General features: G+C 36.5%; 1 protein-coding gene across 1 annotated transcript; it reads left to right on the forward strand.

The window, feature by feature from the left end:
• Positions 1 to 285: 285 nt before the first annotated feature.
• On the forward strand, positions 286 to 4,966 carry GCK72_013129 (uncharacterized protein; the record flags this gene model as incomplete). The annotated part of the gene is made up of 6 exons (XM_003094128.2): positions 286 to 424; positions 2,165 to 2,705; positions 2,852 to 2,999; positions 3,051 to 3,461; positions 3,565 to 4,021; positions 4,788 to 4,966. The coding sequence occupies 6 exons, from the start codon at positions 286 to 288 to the stop codon at positions 4,964 to 4,966; spliced, it is 1,875 nt and encodes a 624-aa protein (XP_003094176.2).
• Positions 4,967 to 25,665: the final 20,699 nt, after the last annotated feature.

Raw genomic sequence — 25,665 nt, forward strand, 5'->3', positions numbered from 1 at the left:
TTTTCTTCATATTTTTATTTTTGTTCTTCTTGTCTTTTTCTTTTTCACAACTTTTATGTCTGCACCCAACTTTATTTCCGTTTTACCGTACCCATATTCTTGAGAACTTTTTTTATTCCTATTGTTTACAAAAAACTGAAAAATAACCCAATTACAGTATTCTCGAGGCACCCCGAGGATCATCACGTCATCATCATCCCGAACGATCGATCGACGTGTCCTGTGAGAGAGTGTGTGAGAGTGAGAGAGTGTGAGAGAGTGGAGAGGAGAAGCTTGTAAGACAATATGGCTTACGATATGAATAGTCTCTTCTCGTCGAATCAGCCACCGCTCAACGGAGGCGGCGGCGGACCCGGTGGACCTCCACAACAACAACAGGGGCCTCAATCGTTGTGGTCACTTCAACAGTTCTCGCAGATGGGAGGTTAGTTGAGAGATGAACTGGAAATGGGGTATCATGATAGTGAAAAAAGATGACTAAGATACTAGAACGCAATTGAGAGTATCCACGATACAAGCTGAGTGAAACTGAAATAATATCTTGCTGACTGTTCTCGATCAGCAAAATGTTCAGTGTTTCATGGTTGACAGATCTTTTGAGATAACCGAACTTTGTGTTCATACCATGTAAAGACTACATGTTTTTTAACATTCAAAATGAGCTAAGCTGTTAGCCACTATCCGGGCTCCCAACCCGATATGTACCCTTACTGAAACTGTACCCATATTAGATCAGCATATGATTTCCCGATTTCTCACTTCATTTTGGAACAAGGGTACGATTTCGGAATAACAAGTTATTAAATCGGTATTTTTTATCATCAACGCGTTAGTTTACTGAAACCGTAATCATTTTATGAGAGTTCAAATTAACACGATAATTTTTCAGATTGATCTAATAGACACAATCTGAAAAATACTGACCGTTTCAACCATAACATAGAAATTTTCCATTTCACAGTAATTTAATTGACCAGTAAAAGATACTGTAACAAAAAAAGCGGATCAGGCTATGATAACTCGGAACTGTAACCACTGGTTTTTCATAGAAATTCTGTAATTAGATCGTTTCGACAATGACCTGTTTCATATTTTCTTGCGGTTTCAGACAAGATTGATCTTTTCAACTTACCGGGAAAATTTTGATAAGTACAGGAATCTAACAGTTATGAAATCGTTTGATTTGATATGTACATGTTTATCACAAACCGACGAACATCCTATGATATCGCAATTCTCAATAATGAGTTACCTAACTTTTTTGAACTCTTCCATCCTGTCATTCGAACCTCATGAGATGTATTATGTCAATATTCTAAGTAGTGTTGATCTTTTGAACTCTTGATTCAAAAAATACGGTTTCGAAGAATTCATGAATATCCACGATTTGAGAGAATCATTGCTAGGCAAGCGATGGTAACATTAGTTCTCTAGTGAAAGTTTAGTTTTTCGGTGCTCAAATTTTATCAAAATGCAGAACTATACCATTCATTTACCTCTTTATTGAAACAGTAACTGAAACATGTATTATTTGGACTTGAGATACTTATTTAACAAAAATGATTCATCTTTTGAACTTCTGCTTCAAAGAAATCATAAAATTATAGTTTCCGAGAAAAACTAATAATAAGATCGATTTGGTAGGATTTTACCCTCATGAACTAAAATTAGCAAAACTCTACTGTTGTTATGTAACTGAATTTCTGTTTTATCATTTTAGTGCCTATCGAATAGGTTGAACCGTTTAATTCATAATACAACCCGAGAAATAAATTTGGCAGTTTTGATGCTATAATTTTACTGAAATTGTATTTACCATAATCTAAAAGGTACTATTGAAACACTAAAGATATTGCACGTCTCGCGGTTTTAACATCAACAGGAAAAGAGAAGTAAAGTATTTTTTCTAAGTTTAGACCGTAGAAATCGGTTTCGAGGAACTAACAAATGTATGTTATTCCAAAAAATTATTAGACTTATTATCCAGCTGAAACTATTTCAATAAAACACCACTCTTTATCTTATCATTGTGAAATAGTAAAATTTTTTCGAACATTTTGAAACGATTCTCTGGAACTGTTTCAAAAATTTTGTAACTGGGGAATTACTTCTTACTTCTTCAATATGTATCTTCATCCGTGATCCAAATTATCTTGATTTCCAGGACCGGACAACTTCCACAACGCTCCATTCATGCCACAACTTGGAATGATGAACCAATACCAGAACGCTCCACATCTTTCGATGCCTCCACCTCAACCACTGATCCCTCCCTCCCAGCTACATCAGCCAATGCCAGATCCTCAACGAGCGGATAGTATCCAGGGCTTTGGTACTCTCACCTGGCTCTCCGCGAAGGCTGGATTGATCACATGCAAGGATAAGATGGTTATCTCATTCCAGTTGAAGGACTTTTGCGATCAGATGCTCAATGACTTGACCTCAGTTCTCCGTGTCGGATTCACTTTGAGCTTCCACGCCGCTCTCAACGAGACCAGCGAGTACACCGCTACCATTGTCAACCCAATCTACGGTCCAGATGCTGATGTTCTCTTCTTGAATGCAGCTGAAGTCGACTTGGAGGCAGCTAACCCAACTCCACCAAATTCCAAGGACGCCTATTCACCAGCTCTTGAGCAGAAGGCTATCCCAGCTCTTCTGGCCATCTTCCAACGTCACGGTCTCCAACAAATCCAGCTCAGCAGGTAAGAGAGAGCTTCAAGATGTATTTAACACCCCCTTTCTAGTTAATAGATTCCAACTTCTTCTTTTTTTCATTTCAATTACTTGATTTCCATAACTTTCCCCCCTCCACCCTATTTGTTGACAGCATCTTCATGACACCCTTCAGGAGTTTCAGCCTTCACTCACAAATGTCCAACTGTGGCGACGACGAGTTGTTCCGCTACGTTGGAACATCCTCGCTCAAACGTCGCCAATTCGTCGAGCGTCGCACTCATCTGTTCCGTCTTCAGAATGATGACTCCATCATTCTTCAGGTAACCATTCATCTAACCACAGTGTAGTTCTAATATCCATCAAATTTTCAGTACCCAGCTGTCTACCAAGCCGTCTACCAGCTCGCCTCGTTCTTGCTCCGCCATGGAGGTGCCACCTCGATCCAATCGCTTTTCGATTACTACATGAGTGGAGATATTCCACAAGAAGTCCGTGACCACAATGGAGATGGACGCCAAGACTTCCTCAACCTCTTGACCGCTCATAACTGGGTCTTCGCTCTTTTCCCTAATCGCACTTATGTCTCTGTCCGTCGTAATCTTCCAAGCTACGACTACGTTGGATTCATCAAGCAACACTTCCCAGAGTTGGATAGCGGAAGACGTCAGATGGGTTACGGTCAGCCACCACGCGGAATTCAAAGAACCATGTCGGCTCAGATGGGCGGTTCGTTCGCTTCTGGAAGAGGACCACAGCAGAGTTTGCTCATGCAGCAACATCAGGTAAGACATGTTCGAGCACTTATATGGTCAAGATTAAATTCCGTTATCCTGTTCCAATTTTTCTGAACATTGTGCAACTGTATATTTATATATTTTTTTCCAGCACCCAATGACTCCAGCCACAAACCGCCCGGGCTCCCTCTGGGACTCTCAATCATCGTTGTCTCAAAGCGGAAACAGTGGCGACCAATGGAGTCCACTCTTCTCCCCAAGCACCTGGTCCAACACCCCATCCGCCAACCCACGTCTCTCATCTCTCGGCGGGATTGGCTCGATGAACGAGACATTGCTCTCCGGTGTCAATTACAATGCGCTTCTCGCGATGCCACCAAGCGCGAAAAACGAGAGAAGCATCGGAGTTCAGGCTGATGATCTTTTGGATCGTATGATGGTTAACCCTATCGGTCGTTCGGGATGTACGTGTCAATGTCAGTGTGGACGTGGTGGTGCGGCGGTCATTGGAACCACTCGTGGATCGTCATCGAGAGCTTCTGGAGGATCGGCTACCCCGCCGAGTGTTGATGGGGCTAGTCAGATTGATCGTCTCTCGCCATCTAATCGTGAGTTGTCGGTTCATGCGTACAGCAGTTTCAGCAAGTGATAATACTTTCTGAGTCTATTGCGGTGTAGGGAGAATCAGGGTAGTCAAGCAAATAACTAATCGAATTCACAATCTAGTTCGAAATTGAAGCATATTTGAATCGGCAACAATTTCATTCCAGATTTAGAAATAAAAAGTTCTAAAAGTAGATTCTGTGATTTGTTTTGGAAATTAGACTAACCAAATTCAGACGCATTACATCAAAGTCTTAAAACAGTTTTAAGAACCAAATCGACTCTTCCAATCAACATATGAAACTGATTCTAAGCAAGTAAAGTAGCTGAATCCGAAAAAAAAAAACATAGTCAAAGGATTACGTATCTTTCGTACCGCCAGTTAGAGGCTTCTCTCGTTGAGGCGAATTCGCTGAGTAGCGACTCGTAGGAAACAGAATACAACTTTTAATCATTAAGTCGTAATTCAATCATTCAACATGTTTTAAATATCGGTTATCCAGATTGTTAGAACCACTGAGGTATTGATTGCTACCGTTTTTTCAAATAGGCCAAAAACCCTCTCAGAATGTTATCATTTTCCTCGAAACTATCCTCGTTTCTGAAACTTTTGAAACCGCATTTCTGGAAATTTTCGTATACAGTACCACTCTCGTGCACCGAAACCATACGTACCAGGGTACACATTGACTCATTCCCCCTTCTTCTCTCTCCTTACCCCCACCCGACACGTTCGCAAACAAAACAATCTGAACTTTGATACTTTTCCAGACGCCGGTTCGATCGGTGACCGTACTCTCACCGCCGCCTCTCTCGGTGTCGATATCGTCGATCCGGCACAACAAGCCGGAGGAGAAGGAGCCGCTGCTCAACAACGCTATTATGATCCATTCGGAACCGCTGATTTGTTGAATGGAACTCGTTTGAACTCACTCCGTATTGGTAACTAAGAGTGCCAACTCAAATTGTATATATTTAATCTTTTTTGTCCATTTTTTTTGTCTCATTTCTTCCTCATGATATATCCCATTTTTCTTTTTTCCCTCACCGTTTTTCCCAATGAGTCTAAGTCCCTTTCTCCCCAGTTTTAATAATTTGTTAGTCCCCAATCAATCCACACTTCTCTCTCTCTTCTCAAACATGTACCTTTATAGCCGAACGGGTTAGTCTAAGACGCTTGTGCTATAATACTGATACTTATCAACCAAAATACGAATCCCGCCCCACCGCCTTCCGTGTGCTTAAACCTCCACCGTTTGGAAACAAGTCGCGTAGTTCCCACTTTTCAAAAAAGATAATATCTCCGGGTATCAAATTGTCAAAATTCTCTGGTGATTTTTAATATTCTAGTGTTTTCTGCCAGATGCCTTCTTCACTTATTTAGTCACTTACACTTGCCTTTTTAATCTTTTCTTTGTGATTTCACTTTTTTTTTGCTGAAACAAACCCCTAATAATCATCTCGTCACTCTCCATTCTGTGATAGCCCTAAAATAATAATTTAGTAGATTTAGCCACGCCCACTCATCCTAGTCAAATCTCTCCCCCTCTCAAAATGCTGTGTTAAAAGTGCAACTCCACAAACCTCCAACTCTGGGATCCCTCCGTTTTATTGTGTTATTATTTCTTTTTTTCTCAACCTCTCTCATGTTCGCTAGAGCGAGCTTACTCAATTCCTCTTTACAGTGATTTTTGGTGCATTCATTCAGGTATTTCTCACTCTCTTTCCCAATTTCTCTCGATTCAAACCACTCTTCACTCCCATTTCTGTCGCTACCCCCGTTACGTGTAAACCCCCCACTAGAATCCCTCCAACTCTCCCATCCATCTGAATTCAAAAAAAATCTCAAAAAAACTGAAAATTAGTCAAAAAGTGTCGTCTACCTTCCAACACCTTCTCATATGTCTTTCCGTCTCCTGAAACAACCACTACGCGTCAATTCTCAATGATCTGTTCTCTCATCGAGGCTATTACCCCTTTTTTGCTGAATCCCCTCTACCGTTTCTCGATTGTATCCCCCCCAACCAACCAACTTCCCGAATGCAATACGTTTCTATTTCTCTTCATTTTTCTTTTCATTTTTTGTTCTTACTTTCACAAACACACAAATGCCTTTTCAACCCCTTCTTCTTACATGTTGTGTCTCACGCTCCCTCTGAAAACTTTTGGTAATTTGAAAACGAAGTGTCTTTTCTCCTAACACTGCAGCTACATATTTAGTCAGCCCCCTCCCCTCACTCGTTTATACGTTGTGATGATCACTTTTGAAACAAAAAAACGTTAATTTTAATCGAATAAATAGTCCAAAAAAGCACAAATTTTGTTGTTTATTATTGTTTTTGGAATTCAGATGATTCAGGACTTACAGTATTCTCGAGGCCTCCCGAGAATCGTCATCATCATCCCGAACGATCGATCGACGTGTCCTGTGAGAGAGTGTGTGAGAGTGAGAGAGTGTGAGAGAGTGGAGAGGAGAAGCTTGTAAGACAATATGGCTTACGATATGAATAGTCCCTCAATCAGTAGTTACAGCTGCGAGTTATCATAACCTGATTCATTTTTTTTCCAATTAGAAATGGAAAATCCTAATGCTATGGTTGAAACGGTTAGTATTTTTAGCTTTTGTACAATAGATCAATCTGAAAATTATTATAATGGCTGTTAATTCCAGACTTGTCACGGGCCGGGCCGGGCCGAAATCAGACAAAAATTTGAATTTTTGAAATATTTTTTGACATAACTTTTTTTGGAAAAAGTATAGTTTTTGACCAAAACTTTAAAATTGAATCAAAATGTGAATATTTATGATAATTTTAGCATTTTCACTCTATTTTTTCGAAAAATTTCAAAAAATATAGTAAAAAATGGGTACCCTTTTTTGAATCCGGGCCGACCGGGTACGACGGTATAAACATTATATCAGTGCAGAATTCAGCCACTACCCGGGTTCTCAACGCGATTTGTACCCTTACTGAAACTGTACCCATATTAGGTCAGTATATGATTTCCCAGTTCACTTTGATCCAAGCAGTACAAGAAAGGCACTGTTTTGGCCTTTTTTATCATCTACATGTTAGTTGACTAAAACCGTAATCATTTTGTGAGAGCATAAATTAACAGTCATTCCGAAAATGTTAAAGTTGGCCTATTGAACTCAATTGGAAAAAAACTGACAGTTTCAACCATATCATTAACATTTTCCATTTCACAATAATTCAATACCAGTCTCGTTGCTTCGCGTCGAATCAGCCACCGCTCAACGGAGGCGGAATAAGGGGTGTCAGGATATAAAAGAAACTATGAATGCGGGCTTACGTAATCTTTACTATTAACAAACACCAGATTCTGTATGTTTGTCTGTGGTTCGCCGATCCTACCGCCCTTCCTACTGAACCGATTTTCTTCAAATTTGGACCAAAAGATCAGAAATTTCCACCACTCGATGCCCGTCTTTTTCTTTTTTCAAAATTCTCAAAATGACGCCTTCTGAGCCAAAAACACTGATAAAGCATAGGGGAATGAAAAACGGAAAAAGTGGCGTGAAACTGTCGGCCTAAGCGTCGTCATTTCTTTCCTTTCTTCGGCTTGCATTTTCCGTCGCCGCATGGTTAGTGTTGACGTGTCGGCGCGTCCGATCTGGCAAGTTATGCGGCGTTGACTACAGTTAGTCTTTAGTTCGATCCCTGGAGCGAAGCAAGATTTTTTAAATTTTTTTGTTGACATTTACATTCGGAAAAAAGAGGTTTCCGAACATGTCGTCTGTTTCCAATGAGAAAAAAATACGGGCCGCGTTCTAAAAAGAGATGACGTGAATGATGTTTTGGTATCATAGGATTCAGAAAAATAGATGATTCCAACCGTGTCGTTTTTCTTCCAGGCTGATCAAAATCATACAAATACGGGCAGTTTTCTGGAGACAGCTAAAAGGGGATTGTGGATATGGGTCCACATTTTTTAAAGTATTAATAGCCAATCTAACTAGCATTTACCGTCTTCTTCTTCTTACCACGGTTTTAGATCAGCCTACTTTTTCGTGTAAAATACAGTGAAAAGCGGAAGTTTCGTGAAGTCCAGACATGGGGCCACGTAAATCCCATTCTTCTGAACTGCTGATAACTATCATTTTCCTATTCCCTTCATGGCGTCATTGCCTCTACTGTTCCTGCCGACAATTTAGTGAATGATTATGGTGCTGTTTCTCAAGTTTCCGGTGAAAGTGTGCTCCATCGCTCAGAATGAGATGGGAAATTGAAGCTCGGAGGAGTTGATGGGATACCGGACATTCAACGCATGGCACAATAGTCGGTGAAGAAAAACGACGAAAAGAAGACTTCGGGCTGAATTTTTGCATATCAACTAATCTTTTGGTCCTCTACAAGGCCGCCTGAAGAAGCGAAAATTTTCCATGACTGAGAACAGAGATATAAAATCGCCCAACGGCCTTTTTGGCAGGCTTGGCTCGGATTCAGATATGAGCGTAAAGCTTGGCGGAATGGATGAGATTGAGGACGAGATGATGACACAGGAGTCAGTGTGGAAACGAGATTAAAAAAACGCATAAACTCGCTTTAGAGAGAAAAACAGATCAACTTTTACTGACTTCAGAAAAATAAAGCTGCTGATTCAAATCGCATGGTAGCCAAACGAAAAGCTGATAGTCAGGATGACACAAAATTGAGGTTGAAAATCATGGCAACTGATACAGCAGTCCGACTATCTCTACAGTCTGACACTGAGAAGTCGAACAGCAACAGAACCAACAGTAAAAATTGGAAACAGCAGTGAACAAGAGTCCGAAGATGATATAGAAGGGCTTCAGTAGCTTTCCGGGAAGCTACCAGACGATCGCCCGATGTTGTGACGGCGAGAAGAAAGGTGCTCTTTTCGGAGTAGCTGCTACTGATGTACAACCAGATCTTTACTACACCAGAAGGATGGATCAAATTTGTTCATATTGCGAGGGGCTATACTTCAAAGCTATGTTCGACTTTCAAATGGGGAAGGCCGGTGCGTTCAAGAACCCGATCTGTCAAATTCGGCAATGTTGACTGTAGTTAGTTGGATCAAGCCCATGTTGGGACGTGAAATATTTTTTCTTATATTCTGATATAGAAAAAAAAAGATTCCAAACGTGTCCTCCGTTTCCGGATTCCGAACATGTCGTCCGTTTTCGGATTAATTACGATTTACTGTAACACCTAGAAGGGTGGTGTTAAGAAGGAGGTTTAGTCGCCGTTAGGCGACGTGAACCGACTGGTAATTTATAAAACACCCGTCTATTATATAAACACCCGTTAATTAAATAAACACCCGTTAAACCATAAAGTACCAAAGTTATAAAGGAGAGAAATATGTTTCAGAGTAAATACAAATTACTGTTTCTATAGATAGTTATTTTAAGCTTGTCATAACTAAAACGCAATTGAGAGTAGTCATGATACAAGCGGAGTGAAACTGAAATAATATGTCTTGCTGACTGTTCTCGATCAGCAAAATTTTTAATGTTTCAAGATTATCAGATGTTTTGAAAGACCCGACATCTGTACTGTGAACGGTATTATAGAAGAAACCAAGCTTAGAAAATATTTTGGTTAACCTCTATTAGGTCTACCAACTCTATACATACACGTTATTCTTAATCAGCAAATCACTCTATCGGTGTTTCAAAAACTGTTGAATTAACCTCAAACAATTCAAATTATCAACAAAATACTACTATTCCGGATAACAACTTCAAAACGTTCCTGCACGATAATTCAAAGTGAACCTATGCAAACGCGCTCTTTTGAGAAAAATCGCTTACCTATATTTTTTTGTTCAAACTGAAGAACTTTGACAAGAAATAGTTTTAAGGAGAAATATAATCGAGAAAGGCCAAATTTTTGAAAGAACAAAAAATATTAAAAATTGAAATTTAGGCCTAAAATTATATGACCAAAAATGTAGTCTCAACAAAGCGCGTTTGCATAGATTCACTTTGAATTAACGTGTTCCTTTGAAGAAACAGTGAAAAAGTTTCAAATTTAAAAGCGAAATTGAATACAAAAGTAAGATGAAATTAGTGAAACAAAACATGCGCTACATTTCATCTGAATGCAATGTGTAATTACCCTTTTTGAGATTTCGAATCAACGAATTTTCGGAAAAATATTAGATGGACATGTCAAACTCACTATCAATTTAAAAATGAATCAACCGTTACCTTTATTGCATAAAAAGTGTCTAATCAACAAGTATCAACGTTCCATTCAAAAAAAGCATTCTTGTAAAAAAAACTTTCCTCGGACAACGATTTCAGGCATGACTGATCTTTCAAGCTTTCTTTCTGGTGCGGCATGTTTATTCACCTTCAGCACACCTGTAATTACGTTGTGATAATCACTTTGAGAGCAAAAACGTCGTGCCCAAAAGGTTTTATTTAGTCAATTCATACGATGAGGGTACGATTAAAACATTGATACACAATTTCTAACATAAACCTTCTGAAACGGAATTAAATTGGGATACTTACACTGAAATTCTAATATTTTACTCTCTGATGGCTCATGCATTTAAAAAAATAGTTCACTAACTGCTTGTCAAAATCGGGACGGTCTTCTCGGTTGAAACACCCAATTTTCGCACATACGGAAAGGTGTCATGTGCAGACAACTCTTGTCACCTAACATGCACATTTACGTTGTGATAACGTTGTATTCACCACTTTGATAGCAAAAGAAGTTGTACGAATCTGTTAAATCATCTAAAACCGAATAAAATTGGAATACGACAATTTATGATAGCTCATGCATGTGAAAAATGATTCACTAACGTCTTGTCAAAATCAGAACGTCCTTCTCGATTGAAACACCCGGTTTTCGCACCTACGGGAAGGTGTCATGCGTAACTTCATCGCAGTCCGCAAAAACAGTCGGTTTGAAAATGATATTGAACGTTTGACGTTTTTGATACACTGCATTTTGAACGACAAAAACTATTAACTGCAATTTTCGCAATCGTCTTCGATGGAGTCCTCCTGGATTATCACTGAACACTCAGATACCAATTTATGGAAGTTGAGAAACATTGATTTTAGTCTATCACTTTAGAATCATGTACAAGTGATGGAATGACTGTGAGTTGCTAGAATTTAATTTTTTGATATTTTGAAACAAGTTTTTAGCAAACAAATTTACAGAGGTCATAGCTGTCACCGGGCCGGCCCGGGCCTTGAGCGGGCCTTCAGATAACTCGCTTCAAAATTAAAATTAGGAGTCTATCAACCTGTCAGATTGTAGATCTCGGCGAGCTCTACTCAATTCTATTTTCATTTTCAATGTGAGTTCAGGTTGATCGACTAATAATTTTGATGTTAAAGCGAGTTATCTCAAGGCCCGCTCAAGGACCGGGCCGGCCAGGTGACAACTATGACAGAGGTCCTATTAGATGGAATAGGGTACTCATATTGAATGCATATTGAGCTAATCGGGGAAAAGTTTTGGTTGTTTTTTGTTGGACTACCAACTGATTTTGAACAAGCTGGGTACATATGTAGTCGCAGAAACAAAAAGGATACTAAAGAGGAGAATAGAATCAGACGAAGCCATTTTTATCAGAGTTCACAACTAATATGAAAAAAACTTTTTTATTCTTCAAGATCATCTTATCTATTTTCCACTGTTCTAACACTTTTTTATTGTGATCAAAAAACGATTCATGCTCCTGTTGAAAAGCTAGAACTTCTTGAAACCGTTTTGTTAATAATTAAAATGTATTTCTCAAGAATATCTTATTTCAATGACGAAGTCTAATTAATTAAGTTGCTCCCAAATATGTATTTTCTGTTTTTGAAATTGCATCTGAATTGAAAACTAGATGTGTAATTATTAATTGCCAAACAATACGCTGACAAACGAGTCGGTTGTCTTTTACGAGAAGAGTCGTATTCAGCTTGGCTGTTTCATCAATGCAATTTCTCCAAAGTTGAACTAGACTAGATATTGACAAGACTCAATTCACAACGCCTTGTAGATCTTATAAAACTGTAGAATCATACATTTATTCGAATTTCGACAAGGGAAAACATTTCGATAACTATTTAAAGCTCATCTCATATTCTGTATTAATTCATTTCTCAAAAATATCATTGCATTGAATTCTTTAAGATCTTCCCTTTAGAAAAATCTTTTTCAAAACAGCCTGATGTTATGTCAAATCAGAACATAATTTAAAGATGATTTTGACATATTTTCTTGAATTGAAAAAAGGTTCCATCTACATTTATCGCACAACTCAGCCATACAACTTCTGAAGCTGTAACAGTTTGGAAATCTCAACAGTAGCCATCTCAGAGCATCTCGCACTATTTGTCGCTGTTCTAATGAATTATTGATCAAGAAACTTCGCCGGTTTTTATCATTTTCATTCATTTCCAGAATATTTTCTACTAAAAAGAACGGCGTTTGACGCCAGTTTGAAAATGAAAACCGGCGATGGAAGCAAGTTTTGGAAATGAACTTGCTTTTCATACTGTTTTCTTTTTTATAATCTACATGTTAGTTGACTAAAACCGTAATCATTTTGTGAGAGTTCAAATTAACAATCATCACGATAATTTTAGATTGATCTATTGAACACATAACTAAAATGCAATTGAGAGTAGTCATGATACAAACGGAATGAAACTGAAATAATGTGGCTTGCTGACAGTTCTCGATCAACAAAATTTTCAATGTTTCAAGATTATCAGATGTTTTGAAAGATTTGACGTATGTACTGGGATAGTCGTTCTTACAAAAAAAAACTCTTAGAAAATGTGTTCTGGCTTATGTAAATCAGATTACGATCAACGTCTTATCCGGGCTGGAGTTTCTGTTGGTACATAACTATTTCTTACATAAACGATCTGAAACGGAATGAAATTGGAACATCGCAAGAAGAACACCGCAAAATCAGTCAGCTTGAAAATAATTTTGAACGTTTGACGTTTTTGATACACTGTGCTTTGAACGACGAAGAAATAATTATTATCTGCACTTTTCATAATTCTTCTCACTGGTAATAATCCTAAACTATCACAGAAGACTCAGATACCAATTTATGAAAGTTGAGAAACATTGATTTTAGTCTACATATGACTTAAGAACATGTAGAAGTGATAGAATGACTGTGAGTTGCTAGAATTATACTTTGTTAATATTTTGAAACATGTTTACAGCACAAGAATAAAGCGCGGTGACATTGGATTAATGGAATACTCATAAATAATCAAAATTGAGCAAAACGGAAAAAATTTTGGTGACTATTTGTTGGGCAATCAATTGATTTTGACCAATTGAAACGAAAGGGATGATTAAAGAAGTGAATAGAAACAGACGAAGCCATCTTTATCAGAGTTATGATTTGTAATATTTATTGATTGAAGGACCAAAGGCCGCTTATACATATCAAGGTAAAAATATATATACGAAGTAAAAATACGAAACATTAAAAGTTAAAATTGTTGAGAATCAGAAAATTGTCAAAGTTATATGATGCAATATGGGATTTGAAAACAATAGATGAGGGACGTTGGGGGAAAAAGTGAGAAGGGAGGGAATTCCAACAACGCAAAGTTCTGTTAATGAGAAATTGGGAACCTATTTTAGAGGAATTTGACAGGAGAGAGCGTATATGGAAATTATGCCGACGTAAATTAGACACATTAGAAAATTTTACAAAAGAAATGTTGGGAATAATTATTTCTTTGGAGACAAGGAGTTTATACATGAAAGAAAGATCTAATAATAGTCTGCGCCGCTCTAGCGACTCTAAGTGACAATGTAAAAGTGAGTCAAAATAAGAGGAGTAGTTGATATGAAATTTTTTGAAAACACGAAAAACGAAAGATTTTTGAAACGATTCTAATTTTCTAATTTGTTCTTTTGTGATAGGGGAGGAAATAATTGTGCCGTATTCTAAAAGAGGCCTAATATAGATTGTCAAGCATTTGATGAAAATTTCGAAACAAGCATTTTTAAGGACATTAAAAAGAATATTTACCCTTTGGTTAGCTATTCGGATGGAATTTTCTAGATGAGATGAAAAAGTACTATCAGAAGAGAAAAGTAAGCCTAAATCTCGAATTTTGTCTGTGCTTGGGAGTAATTGATCATTGATGGTGAAATCAACTTGGCGGTTAGTTGTTTTTCTGGAGTGGACAAAAGTTATTACTTCACATTTGTTGGGTGCAACAGACAGTTGCCACTCTTTGCACCACAAAGATAGACAGTTCAGATCACTCTGAATCTGGCTAGCATCTGTGGAGAAAAGCTTCAAATCATCGGCATATAGAAGGAAATTAGATTGAAAGTTGTCTCCGATATCATTAATAAACAATAGAAACAGGAGAGGTCCAAGAACTGATCCTTGGGGGACGCCAGACAGTACAGGTTTTTCGAAAGACAAAACATCATCAACACAAACTTTTTGAGTCCTGTTTGTTAGAAAAGCGCATAACCAATTCAAGATATCACCACGTATTCCATAGCTTCTGAGTTTGGTTTGGAGTTTCGGAATGGACACCGTGTCAAACGCCTTTTTAAAGTCTACGTAAACACTATGAGTAACAAGTTTTGAAAGGCAATTAGTGATAATTTTTTTTTCATAACTTTTAAATATGATGAAGAGAAAAAATTGTTTCGATCTTCTTGTCTACTTTCCCACTCAACATCGACCGTGAGTCCATTAACTTTCGATATATCCAACTATTTGTATTTTGTAAAAATGTTGCGATTGTAATTTCACCCTCAAATCGACCAATTTCAGTGCAAAATAATGCGGCTTTCAAGCTGTCCCCTTAAAATGACCATAAGTCACTAGGGAGGGCTCGTACAAAAAAGCTGTCAACTACAAAAATGAATCTCTTTTTTTGAACTGTATGATTCATTAAAAATCTATTTGATGGGACCCTCAAAGTTGGACAATTTCATCTGAAAACGGGCGAAGTTCAAAACTTTCAAAAACGGACCGACGGCCCTACCCGGAATTTTGCAAGTTTGGTAGAAGCGCTACTTAAAAAGTTGTGATAGAATTAATATTAATTGGTTTTTTAAAATCAATTTTTGAGAGGTTACAATGAATTTTGATGGCATTTGAAGTTATCAGAACTGTTGCCTTTTCAATAAATCACAATGGAAAGGTGCTTTCAGTATCTTATCTTTATTGTTTTCAAATTAAATACGAAACTACATCTGTATTGAAATGACCAAACGGAATAATTAATGTTCGTGTTTATAGAAAACTGAGTGAAACGGAAACGCTCTTAGGAACCGACAAGATTCATTGATGAAAAAATTCTACTGCTTTCGGTTCTCTTGATAAACCCGACAGTTTAAAAAAGACAATCCATAAGTATTTTCGTGCTTATTTATTCGGAAAACAGAACGAAAAAAAACAACATTCACAATTTATTAACAAATTAATGCAACAAGAAAAGTTTTCAGATATCCAATTATTTGAATTGGAAACATCACTGTTCAAACACTCTTTATTATCAAGTTCAAAAAACGATACATGCTCCTGTTGATAAGCTCAAACTTCTTGAGCTTCTGAAACTGTTTTGCAAATAATTAAAATGTATTTCTGAAGAATATCTTATATCAATTTCGAACTAGCGCATGTTTGTAGTTAACTAGCGCATGTTTGTAGTTATGTATGGGCAAACGAATAGATTGTCTTTTACGAGAAGAGTCGTATTCAGCTTCCCTGTTTTATCATGAATGCGATCTTGACCGAACAGAAAATATTTAAAGAGTCTCAAACTGTCTGTAAATTTCCATGAGTGCTTTATCAACGTTAGTCAGTTGTGTCGAAAAAGTAACAAGTCTAAAACACTGAGAGAATGTCAGTAACAAAGAAACCAAGTAAAAGGCAACCTGCAGAAACAGGAAGTTTTGTTATAGTATTTGAACTTTCGATTGAATTAAATATTTGTTAAACATTTTCATCGGTTTCGGAGAAATCATGTATCTACGGTGCACTAACGCTTTGGAACTGTTGCGTTTTGGAACTGCTACGCTTTGGAAATCCTTTAGCCTTAGAGCGCGCTTGCATTTTCCACTCAAATTGGAGATTTTAAGCCATATTTTAAACTTTTTTTCTCAATTTCTATCAAAAGAGTTGGTATTTTTACTTTTTTTAAATAGAAATTGAGAAAAAATATTCAAAATATGGCTTAAAATCTCCAATTTGAGTGGAAAATGCAAGCGCGCTCTAAGGCTAAAGGAGTTCCAAAACGTTACAGTTCCAAAGCGCAGCAGTTCCAAAGCGTTAGTGCACCGTATCTGCTCTTGAAATTAGGTTTTACTATCGTTTCATTGTTTTTTACAAACTTTTTTATTTATTTCTGAAAGAGAAAACAGTTCAATATTTCTTAATGCTCATCCCGGCTTCAGAATCACTTCATAATTCAAAAATATTATTGTGTATCCAAGTGATTACTACCATCCCCGTTACCAACTTCAAAATCTTCCCATGAAGAAACCGTTAAAAAGTTTGAATTTTAAAAGCGAAATTGAATACAAAAGTAAAATAAACTTAGTGGAACAAATCATGCTCTACATTTCATTTGAAAGCAATGAGTAATTACCCTTTTAGATTTCAAGCTAACTACTTTTCCGAAAATTATTAGATGAATATTTCGAACTCACTATCAATCAAAAATAAAACAACAGTTACCCTTATTGCATAAAAAGCGTCTAATCAATAAGTATCAATGTTTCCATTTAAATAAAAGTTTTCAACTTTTCTCAAACAACGGTTTCAGACATGATTGATTTTTATGGGAACGGAGTTTCTGTTGGTACATAACGTATACTTGTATTATAATTACGTTGTGATAACAATAACTTTGAGAGCAAAAATGTCGTATGAATTGTTTTAATTTGGTTCAATGCAAATACGGCTACAATATAAAGATTGATGTACTGTTTCTAACATAAACCATATGGAACAGAATGAAAACACTACCATTACATGTTAAAAATAATTCAAATAAAGGCTGTCAGAACCGGTATTCTCGATTGAAGCGACTGGTTTTCGCACCTATTAAAAGGTACCATTTGTCATAACTTTGAATGTTTGACGTGTTTGATATACTGTTCTTTGAACGACAACAAACTATTCACTGCACTATTCGAAATCCTCCTCACTGGAAACGTTCCGAAATAATCACGAAACCTTCACAATCAGATACCAATTTATGAACGATGGAATGACCGTGATTTGCGATTAATATATACTTCAACGAAAATTCTTACTGATTTTGTAGTTTTGGCTTTTTTGTCATCAGATGAAATGGGATTCTCGTATTGTATGAAGACAGAGCGAAACTGGAAACGTTAAAATGAACAAAATAAAAAGAAAGAAATGAAACTAATGATACTCGTCTCCAATAAAAAGCAACTGAAACAGAGGAAAGAAAATCAAAGCCAGAGTATATACTTTCGAAATAAGACTGTTGGTTTTTTAAATGCCTCTAACCTCATTCATAAATTCACGTCGACTCAAACAGAACCTGAAATTATACATTCTGGGGTTATTAAAAACAATTCGAAGCAGTAGTAATGGGGAACGAATGATCCATAAAATATTCTTTAGGTATTCAAAGAAAATGTAAAGATGCATAGTTTAGTAGTCGATTAGCTGATGTTCATCAAAAACTACAGCTTCAAGAACTCCTGAATTTTTTCTGAAAAATAGAAATGTATTATTCGTGAATATTTTACTTCAATTTCGAAGTCTAATAGGTGAAGTTGTTTTACATAGATAGAGGAATTAGAGAGAACTCAATATATTGAAAGGAATAAAGACAGTCTCAAGATGTCTGAAAATCACCATGAGTTGGGTCAAAAAAGTAAGAAGGAACGGAGTCAATTTCAGAAACCAAGTTAAACACAACCTGGTGAAACAGGGAGTTTTGTTTTAGTATTCGAATTTTTGCTTGAATTAAATATTTGTTTAACATTTTCATCGGTTTCGGAGAAATCATGTATATGTTCTTGCAATTAGACTTTAGTAACGTTTCTTTGTTTTTTGCAACTTTATTTCGAATTTCGAAAAGAGAAAACAGTTCAATATTTCTTAATGCTCATCTCGGCTTCAGAATCAATTCATTTCTCGAAAATCTTATTGTAATGAATTCTTTGAGATCTTCCTTATAGAAGAACTGTTTCAAAACAGCCTGATGTTATGTCATATCAAAACATTATTTGCTCACTATCCTTATCTGGAATCAAAAAAAACTTTCCATCTTTTCATATCGCACGTATCAAACTTTGATAGTTTCAAAGAACTTCTGAAACTGTAACAGTTTGAAAATCTGAACTCTAGTCGTCGTAGAGTACCAATAACTATTGATCGCTGTTCTTATGGATTTCTGATCTTGAAATTGCAACAGTAAACGACTTAAACCGGACTTGCGATTAGCATGTCTTCATCAGTAATCACACTTCAAATATTTAGAAAACAGCAGAAAAATATATGTGTTTTTTTCTAATATCTGCTTGGATCTGAAGTTTAAAAAACCAAAACCTTTCGAAAATATTACCATACAATGTTGATGTTTTTAACATTGTTTGAGCTAATTGAATTATAAAAGGAATACTTCAGAAACTGGAATCTTTATTTTTGATCATACACGCTAGTTCAATTTTGTGAGAGTGTCCACTATTGAGTTTTAATGGATGCTCTCTTTAGCGATGATTATGTGAGACAAGAAAAATAGTTTTACTAAAAACCGTTATACGTAGTTGGAGGGAATATTTTTCTCTCCGCAATTTTTGAGAAATCTTCATTATGATTTGAATAAAAACTATGGAATTTAATCTGCAGCTAGCTTTTACAGGCACGTTAGCACTAGAGAGTTTAGATTCAGATTAAAGGGAACTCCTGAAACAGATGATTACAGGATAATCCTAATGAAAGTTAGCATGTAATATTAGCGTTGGTAACACCAAACAGGCTGGTATAGACTAACCCTCCACATGACTTTGGAATAAAATTTTAGGTTAATCTAAAACCGTAATTATATCAGTTGGAAACTGCTGTTTTATTCGGTTTAAATAAAATGTTTCATTTACTAAGACAGTATTAATATCTTTCCAATTTCTTTAGAATCCATTCTATCCTTGATTTCTTGTATGGGAAAAAGAATGTTTCCAAACGATCTGCGTGTCACATTAATAATTTCAAGTATGCAGAAAGTTTAGTACATTATGAAGCAGTTCAATTAAATCGGGATGGACCAGACGGAGTAGAACCGGCAGTTTGTGGAACATTTCAGACTAATATGAAACAGAATTCCCAGGGTACTAACATATCAAAAAATCAGCCGAAACGGATCAACTTGGTGCATGTGTAAAATGGTCTGTACACATATGTTCGAGCTAGTCAGAGATTTTCTCTTAAATTTTTGTGAATTGGGGAATCTTAATGCTATGGTTGAAACTGCCAGATTTTTTTTTTCCGATTGTGTTCAATAGATCAGTTTCATCATTATCGTAATGAATGTTCATTTGAACTCTCACAAAATGATTACGGTTTCAGTCAACTAACATGTTTATGATTTTAAAAAGCCAAAATAGTTGTGATTAAGTAAAATCGTACCCCTTGTATCAAAGTGAAGTGGGAAATCATATGCTGAGCTAATACATATGAGTTTAGTTTCAGTAAGGGAACTTATCGAGTTGGGAACGGGCTAAACGTGGGCTGTGATGATCCACAATTCATTTTCTGCACTTGGTTATTCAACTTGGATTGTTTTGGATTAGGTTTAGAGATTGTGCAGTCATCCAAATACACATTTTCCCTCAATTATCTTGTAGTGATGAAACCGTGAATTCCTCACTGATTGCTGCCTTTTCATATTCTGACATCTCCATTTCCAGTCGTTTCTCAACTCAGCTCCCAAGAACTGTTGAAGTGACCACAACGATTGAACTGTGATCCCTGAATCATCTGAATTCAAAAAACAAAAAACAACAAAATTTGTGCTTTTTTGGACTGTTTATTCGATTAAAATTAACTGTTAAATTGTAAATGAATCCAGTTGGGAGACATAGTATGGAATGTTGAGTTACATGAATAACTAAAAACCAGTATCAGAACAAGAAATTGTCTTAAACGATATCTATTTCACGTACTGAAACCGACGGTTTGTGGTAAATTTCCGACTATTCTGAAACAGAACAATTAAATGATATATAAATGGACTTGGGAGTGTAAACAAATTTAAATGTCGATTAGAATGAAAAACTAAACACCGATGAAGGTAGTCCATTTGTTGCACAAATCTCATCACTGCATCAGATTATTTGGCAGTTATCCTGTCGGAATATACATATGTTCTGAAATGGTAAAGTTTAATTTGACAAGCCTTTCAAGCAGAGACCCTCTCAAAGTACTGTGCGCAGTGCATAGATAGGGCCTTCGCTGGAGGCCGTGAGCCTTCAAAAAGCGTTTGATAAGAGTATACAGTAGGCTAGATATCAGAATTTCTGGCCCAAGGTGCATGAAAACTTAATTTAACGTGGAAACCATGTTTAAAATTAAAATACGATGACCCAATAGACCTCTCAAACAGTGAAAAACTTTGAGATAACTATGAAACAGTGGAAAAATGAAAGCAAAAGAATTGATAGCATTCATCTAATCATCCTGAGACATATAATGTATACCACATAACAAAAAGCCAATGCTGAAAATGAGAGATCAATATTAAGCTGACTTCAGTGGTTCATGAAATGAGAAAGTAAGGAGTTTTTTTGAGATAATACGGAAAATAGAGACTACTCATCAATCAGAATGACCATTGCAACTATTTTTGACGATTAATCAGAATTGAAAAACAGAAGAAAAAATATCCATTTTTGCATCTGCTGTTTCACTATCAGAGAGGAGGAGAGTTTTCCCTCGATTCATTTGCCCAAAAACCTGAAAAAAAGTGTTTTCCGGGCGTGAATAGCCCCATAATTTAGATGGTGAAACAAGAAAAAGGTTCACAAACAATTCCAAAAATTGACTGGACTGTAGAATGGAATAGTAACGAATTTTCCAGTGTATTTGAAACACGGAATTATGAAAAAGAGTATTGAGAAGAAGCTTCGAGTATATTTTGAAACGAATGGTAAAACTGGTATTAGCACCTGCGGAAAATAATTTCATAGAATTCTGAATTCTGAAACTGTAATATTTTGAACCTGAAAAATCAGAACGTTGCCATCAGGCTTTTCACACAAAACTCATGTCATTTCATCATTTTTGGTGTATAAGGACAGGGAAGGACATCCGGGCACAGACACATGGTTCGACTATTCCAGAAGTGATAAGGCAGATCTGCCCAGAACAAAGGTCGAATTATTTTGAAGTTCTAGAGTCTTCAGATCACAGTCATACCAGGTGGAGTGATGTTTTCATATGAAAAATTTCTCAACTGTAAAATCGTTACTGGCCGTACACCCCAACCTACTGTGACCATGCTAGAGTCTTACAGAAAATCGGTTATGCAACCATAACTGGGTAGACAACGGTTGTGGAAAACTACTGACTATTGTGAAACAGAGTAATGAGTAGTTACTAGCAAGAAGGCTCAGAAATTATGCTGCAAAGTGCATGAAAACTTCCACATGTCACGAGTAACCCTTTTCTAAAAAGATTTTTTAAACAAAAATTCGAATTGAGTCCTGTGTGGTTACACTCACTTGAATTATTTCGTTTCTGAAACAGCCAGTTTATAAGGTTTCAAAAAGCTCATGTGTGTAGGCTATCCCAAGCTGAATACATTATGAGAGGAGTTCAATTACATATGTACAGCTGTTTCTGACTAGAATCTACTGTTTGTGGTAAATTTCCGACTATTCTGAAACAGAATAATCGGCCCCTCTTCTTAAATCGTCTAATGATATATAAATGGACTTGGGAGTGTTAACAAATTTAAATGTCGATTAGAATGAAAAACTAAACACCGATGAAGGTAGTCCATTCGTTGCACAAGTGTCATCACTGCATTAGATTATTTGGCAGTTATCCTGTCGGAATATACATATGTTCTGAAATGGTAAAGTTTAATTTGACAAGCCTTTCAAGCAGAGACCCTCTCAAAGTACTGTGCGCAGTGCATAGAGAGGGCCTTCGGTCCACCGACCGTGAACCTTCAAAAAGCGTTTGATAAGAGTATACAGTAGGCTAGATATCAGAAATTCTGTCACAAGGTGCATGAAAACTTTATTTAACGTGGAAACCATGTTTAAAATTACAAGACGATGACCCCATCGACCTCTCAAACAGTGAAAAACTTTGACATAACTACGAAACAGTGGAAAAATGTAAGCAAAAGAATTGATAATATTCATCTAACCATTCTGAGACATATAATGTGTACCACATAACAAAAAGCCAATGCTGAAAATGAGAGATCAATATTAAGCTGATTTCAGTGGCTCATCAAATGAGAAAGTAATGAGTTTTTTTTTGAGATAATACGGAAAATAGAGACTCCTCCTCAATCAGAATGGTCATCGCAACTATCAGGCTGGTGCATAAGTTTCTTTCTTTTTTTGGGCAGTTTTTGGCATGAAATTTCTTGAAGGCTAATTGCTCACACAATGAGATATATTGTTGGTTAGTACCTATAACTCATTGGTATTATATTTGTGGATTGACGTCCGTCATCTGCTTAATCTCAGCTGTAGACAAGTCAAAACACTTGAGAAACCCTTTTTTGGTACCATTCTACGTCTTCATTTTTTCCCCAGGAAATATTGACGAGAATGCGTGATATATTTAAAATTGAAACAAGCAAAAAAAGTAATTTATTAAAAGCTAATAAAAACATTTCAGCAAAGCAACGCTAGTTCAGTGCCGGTCCCTGAAGAATGGCAAGGATCAGCAATTTAGGGATTCCTGAGTGTTTTCGATTTTTCTTTAACGCTAGATAAGAAAGTTGGTGGAAATGTTTATCACTGAGTAGAGTAGACATTGATGTATTCAAATTTATTTTGTTTGAAATGTTTAAGCGCTGTGCCTTTTCTCGCAGGATGCGCGAAGCCAACACCTTCAAAATCATGTGATTTTCAAGTTTGATGAAGCCTACAGCTCATACTTCTGAATCAATCCACTAGATCTTTCGCACAATTTTAGAACAATGTATCTACTGTTGATTACTTGTAACAAAATAATTCAGAGTTGATTAAGATCGTTGAGAAGAGACCTAGACTAATGCCATGTCCGCCACACAAAATTTCTAAGTTTCGCAAAAACCATAGCAAATACATCACCCAAGTTTTATCACTTAATTGAATGGCTTTGTCATAATTTTTTTTATGGCTTGAATTGCTCATGTTACCCTCTAACTTTTACGAATAGTTTTGTATAAATGTTCTCTCAAATATTTCCGTAATCTGAATGAACCCAGCTGAACAATGATTTCTCGGGGCTCTTAATCGTCTGATCGTAACTTTTTTGTTTCTAACATTCCGATTGGAAACTAAAATGCAATAACAAGATAAAGTCTTGTTCTATAAATTGCATTTAACTTCTCATGAAGATCTTTGCATTTTGAAACTAATGCGACTAGAATCAAAAAACTTTCCAAAATAGTCATTTGGTTGGCGACCCAAAAAGCCATCGTTTTCACGAGCGGACTGTCTTTGCACCAACTTGAAACATTACGTGTTAGCCAATGAAGAGGTCATGAGAATGCAAAAAAGTTTGGGTTGAAAAACGATCTCACCGCTAAGAGACCGAGGACCAAAGTCACACCTTCAAAAAAGAAAGAAACTTATGCACCATCCTAATATTTTCGACGATTTGTCAGAATTGAAAAACAGAAGAAAAAACATCCATTTTTGTATCTGCTGTTTCAGAGAGGAGGAGGTTTTTTCCCTCGATTCATTTGCCCGAACAAACTGAAAAAATGTGTTTCCCGAGCGTGAATAGCTCCATAATTTAAATGATGGAACAATAAAAGGGTTTACAAAAATGTCCTAAAAATTGACTGGAATGAAATAGTAACGAATTTACCAGTGCATTTGAAACACGGAATTATGAAAACGAGTATTGAGAAGAAGCTTCGAATATATTGTGAAACGATGATATCAGCACCTGCGGAAAATATATTCATAAAATTCTGAATTCTGAAACTGTAAATTTTTGACCCGAAAAATCAGAACCTTGCCACCAGGCTTTTCACATTTTCAAGACAAAACTCGTGTCTTTTCATCATTTTTGATGTATAAGAACTGGGAAGGACATCTAGACACAGACACCTGGTTTCAGATGTCCAGAAGTGATAAGGCAGATCTGCCCAGTACAAAGGTCGAATTATTTTGAAGTTCTAGAGTCTTCAGATCACAGTCATACCAGGTGGAGTGATGTTTTCATATGAAAAATTTCTCAACTGTAAAATCAATACTGGCCGTACACCCCAACCAACTGTGACCATGCTAGAGTCTTACAGAAAATCGGTTATGCAACCATAACTGGGTAGACAACGGTTGTGGAAAACTACTGACTATTGTGAAACAGAGTAATGAGTAGTTACTAGCAAGAAGGCTCAGAAATTATGCTGCAAAGTGCATGAAAACTTCCACATGTCACGAGTAACCCTTTTCTAAAAAGATTTTTTAAACAAAAATTCGAATTGAGTCCTGTGTGGTTACACTCACTTGAATTATTTCGTTTCTGAAACAGCCAGTTTATAAGGTTTCAAAAAGCTCATGTGTGTAGGCTATCCCAAGCTGAATACATTATGAGAGGAGTTCAATTACATATGTACAGCTGTTTCTGACTAGAATCTACTGTTTGTGGTAAATTTCCGACTATTCTGAAACAGAATAATCGGCCCCTCTTCTTAAATCGTCTAATGATATATAAATGGACTTGGGAGTGTTAACAAATTTAAATGTCGATTAGAATGAAAAACTAAACACCGATGAAGGTAGTCCATTCGTTGCACAAGTGTCATCACTGCATTAGATTATTTGGCAGTTATCCTGTCGGAATATACATATGTTCTGAAATGGTAAAGTTTAATTTGACAAGCCTTTCAAGCAGAGACCCTCTCAAAGTACTGTGCGCAGTGCATAGAGAGGGCCTTCGGTCCACCGACCGTGAACCTTCAAAAAGCGTTTGATAAGAGTATACAGTAGGCTAGATATCAGAAATTCTGTCACAAGGTGCATGAAAACTTTATTTAACGTGGAAACCATGTTTAAAATTACAAGACGATGACCCCATCGACCTCTCAAACAGTGAAAAACTTTGACATAACTACGAAACAGTGGAAAAATGTAAGCAAAAGAATTGATAATATTCATCTAACCATTCTGAGACATATAATGTGTACCACATAACAAAAAGCCAATGCTGAAAATGAGAGATCAATATTAAGCTGATTTCAGTGGCTCATCAAATGAGAAAGTAATGAGTTTTTTTTTGAGATAATACGGAAAATAGAGACTCCTCCTCAATCAGAATGGTCATCGCAACTATCAGGCTGGTGCATAAGTTTCTTTCTTTTTTTGGGCAGTTTTTGGCATGAAATTTCTTGAAGGCTAATTGCTCACACAATGAGATATATTGTTGGTTAGTACCTATAACTCATTGGTATTATATTTGTGGATTGACGTCCGTC

This window comes from Caenorhabditis remanei, chromosome IV (assembly GCF_010183535.1).
Source record: "Caenorhabditis remanei strain PX506 chromosome IV, whole genome shotgun sequence".
NCBI lineage: Eukaryota > Metazoa > Nematoda > Chromadorea > Rhabditida > Rhabditidae > Caenorhabditis > Caenorhabditis remanei.